At 35.7% G+C, this 10,523-nt stretch overlaps 1 protein-coding gene across 3 annotated transcripts in view; it reads left to right on the forward strand.

Moving 5' to 3' along the window:
• Nucleotides 1-10,523, forward strand: part of SLC25A16 (solute carrier family 25 member 16) — a 91,938-nt gene that overhangs the window by 901 nt on the left and 80,514 nt on the right. For all 3 annotated transcript variants that reach the window (XM_024765558.1, XM_024765559.1, XM_024765560.1), the window contains exons 2-4: nucleotides 4,064-4,156; nucleotides 8,845-8,978; nucleotides 9,703-9,766. In XM_024765558.1, the coding sequence (XP_024621326.1) occupies nucleotides 4,064-4,156; nucleotides 8,845-8,978; nucleotides 9,703-9,766 (291 nt within the window). The remainder of the gene's footprint in view (nucleotides 1-4,063; nucleotides 4,157-8,844; nucleotides 8,979-9,702; nucleotides 9,767-10,523) is intronic.

Raw genomic sequence — 10,523 nt, forward strand, 5'->3', positions numbered from 1 at the left:
GCAGGCGGGCTCTCAACCACTGCGCCACCAGGGAAGCCCCAGCCCTACTATTGGTGTGACTGTCGGGCCAGAAGTTTCATATTGTCTCTCAGAAATTTCTTCTGCTTTCCCATAAAGAGGTGTTTCAGTCTCTATCCTCTCTTAGTTGACTGAGTTGTCATCATTTAATTATTTGTAAAGGCTAGGAATTTTTAAAATTTCACATTATGAGGACTTGTAGAAAGATATCTGTATGCTGCAATAGTATTAAGAATTATTTTGTTCTGCTGATAAAAAGGTCATTCATTTATTTATACAAGGAATATTTCAGTGTCTGCTACATGCTCAGTGTACATAAGGGAATAAAACAAAGATCCTAGAGTTTACATTGGTTGGGGACTTGTTGTGAGAAAGGCGATAAGCAAAATGAAAAAATAAGTTATATAGTATATTAGAACATGACGAATGGAATGGGAAGAAGTAAAAAGGAGAATGGGGCAAGGAAATGTAGAGGCTACGTGGGTACAGTATTAAATAGGATAATTCGTGATAAGTCTCATTGGGAGGATGACACTTGAGCAAACTTGAAAATGTGAGGGAGTTTAACAAGTTGATGTCTAAGAAGGAGCCTTCCAGGTGGGAAGAAAAGCTAAAGCAAAGTCTTCAAAGTCAGGGAGGACCTTATCGGTTCAAAGAACAGCAGTGAGACCTATGTGGCTGGAGCCAGGTGGTGCTGATGGGGGAAGGAGGTTAGAAAGTTAAAGGGGACAGGAAATGAAGGGTCTTGTAAACCACTGTAAAGATTCTAACTTTTACTTGGAGTGAAGTAGGGAGCCATTGCAGGTCTTTAGTAGAGAAGTGACATGATATGACATGTTTCCAAAGGATTACTTGGGCTGCTCTGTGGAGAATAACTGCAGGGATGTAAATATGGAAGCAAGGAGACCCGTTTGGTGGTTATTGCAGTAATTCAGATGATAGATGATGGTGGCTTGGATCAGGTTAGTAGCAGGGGAGGTGGTGAAAAATTGTGATAATCTGGATATAGATAGAATAAATGATTTTCTGACAGATTAGAGATGGGTAAAGAAGAGAAGTCAAGCAGGACTTATTTTGGTTTGAGCAGCTGAAAGGATGAAGTTGTCATTGAAATGGGAAGCAAAAAAAAAAAAAAGTTGCTCACAGATTTTTATAACCATTATAGGCACTCCTGGTCCAAGTGATATGAGAAAATACCATTGGGCAAGTTTCTTAACCTCTCTTTGCCTCAGTTTCCCCACCCTTTAAATGGGGAAATAGAGTACCTACCTCAGAATGTAATTGTAATGATTAAATGAGAAAGGACCTGAAAAAGCCTTGGCATAGTGCCTGCAGTTGAATCTCTTAGCCTAGTACCGGGTACAAAGGAAACCATACGTGGTTTTTTTTGTTTTTTTGTTGTTGTTTTTTAAATTAATTAATTAATTTATTTTTGCTGTGTTGGGTCTTCGTTTCTGTGCGAGGGCTTTCTCTAGTTGTGGCAAGCGGGGGCCACTCTTCATCGCAGTGCACGGGCCTCTCACTATCACGGCCTCTCTTGTTGCGGAGCACAGGCTCCAGACGCGCAGGCTCAGTAGTTGTGGTGCACGGGCTTAGTCGCTCCGCGGCATGTGGGATCCTCCCAGACCAGGGCTCGAACCCGTGTCCCCTGCATTAGCAGGCAGACCACTGCGCCACCAGGGAAGCCCCACCATGTGTGTTTTTAACCTGATTCTTTTTTATTTATTTATTTGTTCCTCCCGGTACGTGGGCCTCTCACTGCCACGGCCTCTACCGTTGCGGAGCACAGGCTCTGGACGCGCAGGCTCAGCGGCCATGGCTCACGGGCCCAGCCACTCCGCGGCATGTGGGATCTTCCCGGACCAGGGCACGAACCCATGCCCCCTGCATCGGCAGGCGGACTTTCAACCACTGCGCCACCAGGGAAGACCCATACGTGTTTTTTATTGGTGATTAGCAGTGGTCTTTGGCAAATCTTTTTTTTTTTAATAAATAAATTATTTTTGGCTGTATTGGGTCTTCACTGCTGCCCGCGGGCTTTCTCTAGTTGTCGTGAGCGGGGGGCTACTCTTCGTTGTGGTGCGCAGTCTTCTCATTGCCGTGGCTTCTCTTGTTGAGGAGCACTGGCTCTAGGCGTACGGGCTTCAGTAGTTGCGGCATGCAGGTTCAGTAGTTGTGGCTTGTGGGCTCCAGAGCGCAGGCTCAGTAGTTGTGGCGCACGGTCTTAGCTGCTCCGCAGCATGCAGGATATTCCCGGACCAGGGCTTGAACCCGTGTCTCGTGCATTGGCAGGCGGATTCTTAACCACTGTGCCGCCAGGTAAGTCGTCTTTGGCAAATATCTTAAGTTCAGCTGTTCAAAATGAAGATAAAGGCTACTTGACCTTACCCAGTGGACTTTTGTGATGATTAATTGAGCTATAAAGTGGTGTGATAAGCAAGTAAAGATATTGTTAAAAGAAACTACTTATTCAGCAGTTTCTAAATAATTTTATGTGGTTATTTCATAATGAATGGGAAGATAATTATATAAAAAACTATTCTGAAACCAAATATACCGAATGAAAATTATTTTTAGCTTATTCTCAATTTTGAGTAGCCATGACTGTTACTTCCATTAGTTCAGATAAGAGAAGCTTGATATAGAAACTTATATGTGGATTTAATATTTGAGTACAAATAGGCATTTTATTGTTGGGTATTTCAGAATATGCATTTTAGCATCAGTTACATGCTGAGCTATTAAGTAAATGTGTGTGGATTTTGAGTGATTTTGTCTTATATTTTTAAAAGTTTGTAAAGTAAGACTCTTCATTCATTCAGTAAACAGGTATTGAGTACCTGTTAGGTGCCAGGCCCTGAACTGGTCTCTGGGGATGCAGTAGTAAAGAGACTCACAATATCCCAGTCCTCTTGTACCTTCCTTAACAAATATGCAATGATGAAGAGCTTAACATAACCATAAAAAAGACACCAAGGACTTTTTTGTCCACCTTTTTACAATAGTAACAACTCATTTGGTTGAGTGCTTACTACATGTAAGGTACTTTACAGAAGTGTCTGGTTCAGGCTACTATAACAAAAATACTGTAATCTGGGTGACTTTTAAACAACAAACTTCTTTCTCATGGTTCTGGAAACTGAGAAGTCCAAGGTCATGGTGCCAGCAAATATCTGGGGAGGACCTGCTTCCTCATAGCTGGTGTTTCTACATGGTGGAAGGGGCCAGGGATCTCTCTGGGGCCTCTTTTTTTTCCTTGGCCGTACAGCCTGCGGAATCCTAGTTCCCCGACCAGGGATTGAACCTGTGCCCCCCTGCAGTGGAAGCACAGAGCCTTAACCACTGGACCTCCAGGGAAGTCCCTCTGGGGCCTCTTTTATAAGGGCATTAATTCCGTTCATGAGGGTCCTAATCACCTCCTCTAATACCACCTCCACCTCTAAATACCATCACTAGGAATTAGTTTTCAACATATGAATTTTGGGGGGACACAAACAGTCTGTAGCAAAAAATCTTTATATACTGTCACCTTAGAAGCATGCCAAGCTATTAGGGCTCACCTGGATTCTGATTTATGCTAAAGCCCATGTATGCACTTTACCGTCATCCACATGTCTGCACAGTGGCATGTGGTAGGGACCAAATACATAATTGCTGAGTGGATAAATGAATGACTGAATTTTACGGGTGAAATTTGATTATTTCAATGAGAAGTCATCCAGAAGAAGAAGATGTTATTTCAAACAGAGGCTTATAGGTGGGTAAATCCCTCCAAGTGTCTGTCTCCATAACCACATTTAGCAAGATTCCAATGTTCATCAGGAATTAGGGGGCAGATTTACACTCTTCAAACTTATTAAGTCTGACATGCTCAAGAATTAAATTGTAGAGAATGGGGGCCCATCATCTACATATCCCTGCTACTGGGCAGTTCTACCCATGGAGATCAAATTAGAGATGAGAGGGTATGCTAGCCTCTAAATAATGGTTTCCATCTGGAAAGAAATGATATGGAATTTCTTCCTGATCTTTTCAAATTTTTTAGGTATTGCTGGATGCTGTGCCAAAACAACAGTTGCTCCTTTGGATCGAGTGAAGGTTTTATTACAAGCTCACAATCACCATTACAAACACTTGGGTGAGTTAATTGATGCTAAAGAGAAAAATGAAAATGTTATCCATCTGCTGTCTTCGTTTCTAGTTGTGAATTATAGTGGAAAGAGGACACAAAAGGGAGTTCAAGTTTGGGGGCAGATTTTACAAGGGATGTATCTCTTAGCTATTTTAATCGTTTCATTTGCAATAGTGGTTATATATGTTTATCATTTTAGGGTACTAATGTACTCTAAAATCTTTGAATCATTGAAGTAAGTACTACATATTTGTTTATTGAGATTAACAAATCACATCCTTAATGGACACACATAATAGCTCAGCTTGATTTAAAAAAAAAATCCAACTAGTGATAGAGATAAGGTTTATTCCTTTAAACACTTAAGCATGTGTTATAGATATCTTAGGGCAAGCAGAATCCAATGCAATTAGTATGAACTTGAATTGTTAAAAAAATATCGAGCCCTTAGTTGTTCCTTGTAAACATAAAAACCAGTTATTATAATTAACATGGACACTCTGATATATCATTGGTGGGAGTAAGGATTTTTTATAGCCTTTTTGGAGGGCATTTTGGTAATATGTATCAAAAGTCTTGAAAAGATACATATTCTTTGGCCTTGCAATTCTCGTTCTAGGAGGTTGTTTCAAGCAAGTAATCAGAAATGTGCTCAAATATGTATATACAAGAATGAAAGCATTATTTATGTTGGTTAAAAAAAAAAAAAGAGCCAACCAAAATGTTTAATAATAGGGAATTGGCTAAGTTAAAGTATTACTTAAATAAATAAGTCCATATTATAGACTATTTTGCAATCATTAAAAATTGTAAAAGAATATTAATTGACTAGGAAGAATGTTCATAATATATTAGTTAAATGAAAAAATGTTGCAAATGGTTTAATCATATTGCATTTTATCTAAGTAAATGTGTTTAGACAAAAGGCTAGAAGGAAAATATGAACATTAAGTGGTTAATTTTCAGTGGTGAGATTATAGGTAATTTTTTTCCTCTAAGCTAATTTATAATACATGTTAAACATATATTAAATTTTCAATTAGAGGGAAGAAGATTTAAAAGAAAAAATTTAATGTGAATAGAGACCAAGAAAGAAGTTAGGTCAAGGCAACTAACTCATACTACTCCATTGCTTTACAGTTTCATGCTTCAGTAATGGGAATGATGTGTGCTCTGCATGATCTATGCATCATTTTTAAGAAAGATATTTAACAGAGTGAATAAGAATCAATTATTTTAACAATTGGGTTTTTAAAATGTGATTTTTATATTTATCGTGTCTCATTTTCCTGTCAATATTTTTAATACAAAGTCTGTTCTTTAAATTGAAAGAAAAATTTTGTTAATATCTTTGTATATAGAAATGAATTCTATATCTTCTCAGTGTACTGCTCATGTATAGAAAGAATCAGACCTTTGAACTTATTGAGAGATTATATAAAACTGGAAAGGAAGGAAATGATTTTCTTTCGTAGTCTAAATTGAGGGTGAAAAGGAGATGAATTATATTACCCAATATCTTGTGGTGTTTGACAGTGACCCAGCATATGAGTGTTTGAGCAGTATTGTTTTATTCTTTTAAACTTCTCCCCATGCTGATGTATGTTGTTTTGTTTCCTGATTTGTAATCATTAGTTTACATATTCACGTTAGATTTCACGCTCTACAGGGCTGCATGCCACGGGTTACAGTGTACCCTACAAGGCATGCAGAATTTGAAACAGAATTCCTGTAGTGCAGCAATGAACTATTGGTGTAGTATATGGAGTTTCATGTATCTTTAAAATATACAAGCCAAAAGAAAAGTATTAATGGCTTATTCATTTATTTTAAAAATATTGTTGGGCATTTTATTCTAGGTGCCTCCCTTTTTACATGCATAAGATAGTTTTTCAGTTTTGCTTAAATTTAAAAACATGATTTTCCACAGTCAAATTAAAGATGATAAAAGTATGCTATTGAATAAAACTTGTACTTTAGCTTCTTTTAAAAAGCTATTTTTTTACTATTTCCAAGGCATCAAAAACTACTTTTTATTTTGAATCAAAATTATTGTGGCCAAATGAAAAGGAAGGGGTATAATTAGAATTTCTTCTTCCGCAATTTGCACCGAGTGTAAAGAATTTTTTCCTGTAGTATATTAAAAATCTTTGACCTCCATTTAACTTTTTACAGTCAATGTGATATAAAAATAGGTAGCTGAATCATAATAGGATTCTTTAAAAATCCTTTAAATTTTGTTATTTTTACATTTTATTTATTTTTATTTTTTGAATGTATAATATTTTCACAAGTTCATAATTAAAAAAGTGCAAAAGCAAACGTCTTCCTCCTTGTCCCCTCGTTAGAATCAAGCATTTACAGTTTTCTTCCCTTTTCCTCCAGAGATTATGTATATATACACAAGCATATGCTTATATTTTACCAACTGTTAGTTCCTTGTAATCCTATCTTGACAAAATAAAGATACAGAAAAGGATCTAAATAACACACAAGCTTGATATAACATAGACAAGAGGACTTTGCACCCTGCAGAGAATACATATTCTTTCCAAATATGCTTGTAACACATGCAAAAATTGGTTCAGTGTTACGCCATAAAGAAAATCTCAATTTCCCAAAGTAAAAATAGTACACTATAGGTTGAAGGAGAAAAATAACGTGATTATCTCAATGGATATTTAAATGCCATTTGAAAACATTCAACATCCAGTCTTCCTCTGTTTGTCTTTCTGTGTTATTGTTTTAGGTGAGATTTTTGTGAAAATCATTTGGTTAGGCATTGCCTTTTAACAGAATTTGAGCGTTTGGCTTTTAATAGAAGGATTTATATCTTTTTTAAAAAATATTTAAAAATTTTATTTATTTACTTTTCGCTGTGTCAGGTCTTAGTTGCGACATGCGGGATCTTTGTTGTGGGTTCTTTTGTTGTAGCACACGGGCATAGTTGCCCCGCAGCATGTGGGATCTTAGTTCCCCAACCAGGTATCGAACCCGTGTCCCCTCACTGGAAGGTAGATTCTTTACCACTGGACCACCAAGGAAGTCCCGGATTTATATGTTTTAGATTTTTTTTTCAATCATAGATTTATGTTTTCTGTTCATTGTGCTTTTCTTGTATTCTCCCCAGCCACCCTCCCCTGCTCCTTGTTTCCTGGATTTCCTTTTTTTTAAAAAAAAATTTATTTATTTATTGGCCCCACGGCATGTGGGATCCTAGTTCCCACCCTCACGCCCAGGGATTGAACCTGTGCTCCCCTGCACTGGAAGCGCAGGCTTAACCACTGGATCACCACGGAAGTCCCTGGATTTCCTTTTTTTGAAATAACTTTATTTCACTTCTACTAATGATTTCTCTTTAAATATTTGTAACAATCAAAGAGTTTTAGAGAATAATATAATAAACATATGGGGAGCTGCACAGAACTTCAGAAATAAACATCATCAGTACAGTTGAAACCTCTTCTGTACTCTCTCATCGTTAGCCTTCCTGTTCCTGCTAGGTGGCCACTGTTCTAAGTTTGATTACCCTTAAATTATTACAAACACATTTAAATAAAATTAAACTGAGCTTATCATTACTCTTCTCTTCCAGCAAGAGGATGTCTTTGATAGAATTTTTTTAGGGAGGGGTGAATATATTTAGTTGTATTATTCAAAAAAAATATATAGTATAGTTCTATTTTTTTTTCCCCCCTGGCCACGCTACGTGGCTTGCGACATCTCAGTTCCCCGACCAGGGATTGACCCCGGACCACAGCAGTGAAAGCCTGGAATCCTAACTACTAGGCCAGCAGGGAACAACCCAAATAGAATTCTTTTTAATACATTATTAGTCCACTTAGATATCTGCTTATTAAAAATGCTTTTAGAGTATATCTTTTCTTGGATGTTAGTAAGTACCTACAGTTTTGATTTCTGCGAAGGGATCAAAAGGTTACTTGAATTCTAAAATTCGAAATGAGCCCAGTGATTTACCTTCATATTTGATCTGATTTTTGTTTGAAAAATTTGGAAAGGAACCTGAATTTAAATAGTTTAATATTGGAATTTAAATAGTTTAATAATGGAATGTAGAAGTCTGTACTGCAAATAGGATTAGTGATTGACATTATTAGAATAATAAACATATCAGTATATCAGATCAGAACTCAGGCCTTTGGTTATCTCTATTCCTAATTAAAGAGTACTACTAATGAAAATTTGCCCCCCAATTTAAATAGTTTTTTAATTGGTAGGTTTTTTATTTGTTTCTTTTATTTAGCAGCTTCTTTCGTAAACAAACCACACAGGTGTCTGGGTCAGTCTGGGAAACCTTCCTTCGTCCTTCCAGATAGTCATCCACAGTGTATTATCTGGATGTTGAATATATTTCTATTAATATTCTTTTAGGTTGCTAGAGATTAATTAATTTACAATAATTATAAATATAATTTACTATAATTTGTAGCTGTTCTTGCTGTAGTATGTTTTATATTTTTACATGAGGAATATTTACATAATTTGGACATGTGATGTATTTTAAGTAGCTTTAACTGTTATACAGAAATTACTATTCATGTAATTCCTCAAGCAAAATTATATCATGAATGATGGCATAGTAATCTTTATCTGTGATTGTCATGAAAATTTGAATTTAGGTAGTTTTCTCTGTTTTAATAGTATTTTTCTTCTAAAAATCTTTCTAAAAATAGGAGTATTTTCTACATTGCGTGCTGTTCCCCAAAAGGAGGGATACCTTGGATTGTATAAAGGGAATGGTGCAATGATGATTCGAATTTTTCCTTATGGTGCAATCCAGTTTATGGCATTTGAGCATTATAAAACGGTACTTGAAACTTTATCTTGTTTTCCTCTTTTGTGTCTTTGAATATTGTACTTAATTGACAAGGCATTTGCTTTGACCTTTAAAGTTACTTTGGATGAATGGATAAAGTAATGCCTTTTTGAAAGACTAAGGCTTGTGATAGTTTAAGTTTTTAAATATAACTTGGTTTTGGAGTTATCTGTTCCAGGATTGTTAGTCATTTTTTAGTAAATTGTTTATGTTTATACTTACAAAGAAGAGCCAAAGTATCCTTCAAGTAGCTAATAATAAATCCATAAAATATTAATAGCTTTTTGATATGCTTTTTGTTTCTCAGTTGTAGGAGAGGAACACTGCAACTTTGAATTTTCTTATTAAATAAACTAGTGAGACCATATTGTGAAAGTCTGTTTTTGAGTAATGCTGTAAGTTAACAGCTTTTCCCATCATACTAAGTTTCTCTTTTCTGGCTGGCTGAAAGTTTATTCTCTCAAACATCTTAACACAGAAAGGAGTTTAATGAATTAAATTTCATAGGGTATCCTAAGAATAATTTTTTTAAAATTATCATAGGGTATCTTAAAATGAAAAGTAAGCAGTATCAAGACTTCACTGTCTATAGTAGCATTTTATTCCTACTACTCCCATTCACACTTTGAGTATTTGTGGTCATCAATGTGTAATATAGTACATTTGGCAAGATTGCTTCTGTAAAAGTGCATAATTTGATGTTTTTGGTTTCTAGTTAATTACTACAAAACTGGGAGTTTCTGGTCATGTACACAGATTAATGGCTGGGTCCATGGCAGGTAAGAGGAGTGGGTAATTTTTTGTTTTTAACTGAAGTAGAGTTGATTCACAATGTTGTGCCATCTCTGTTGTACAGCAAAGTGCCTCAGTTATACACATAGAGACATTCTTTTTTTTAATATTCTTTTCCATTATGGTTTATCACAGGATATTGAATATAGTTCCCTGTGCTATACAGGAGTGGGTATATTTTATTTCTGCAAATTAATTTTCTATTAAAATACTTAATTTGCTTTAGGTAGTATGTGTGACATTGATTAAGTAGCACACATTTGTTATCTTCCTATGCTCAATTATGCAAGAAATCATTAATATCCCAACTCAGAGTGTTTTACAGTAGGAGATATATGGAGTAGTCTAAACTTACAGCTATGTGAAAATCATACGTTCCCTTTGACAGTTCTCCTTCTGGAAATGTTTATTTTTTTCTTTCAAAAAATTTAAAAAATTATAATGACTTCAGTAATACATATTCCTATACAATGGAAATAGTTCTGCTCCCTAGAAGCAATCACTATTAGCAGTTTCTTATGTGTGCTTTTTTCCAATACTATTCTATAGGATTAGAACTTTTATAGTTATCTTAGGACTCTCTTCTGTATCAGTACATAGATCTTTCTTAATTTTGTGAAGAACTGTGTTATATTCTACGGTAAAAATGGCCCATTATTTATTTACTCAGTCCCCTATTTTTTTTTTTTTTTTTTTTTTTTAAATTTTTTTTTTTTTTTTTGGCTGGTTTGGGTCTTTGTTGCT

This window comes from Neophocaena asiaeorientalis, unplaced genomic scaffold (assembly GCF_003031525.2).
Source record: "Neophocaena asiaeorientalis asiaeorientalis breed wild unplaced genomic scaffold, Neophocaena_asiaeorientalis_V1.1 scaffold31, whole genome shotgun sequence".
Lineage (NCBI taxonomy): Eukaryota > Metazoa > Chordata > Mammalia > Artiodactyla > Phocoenidae > Neophocaena > Neophocaena asiaeorientalis.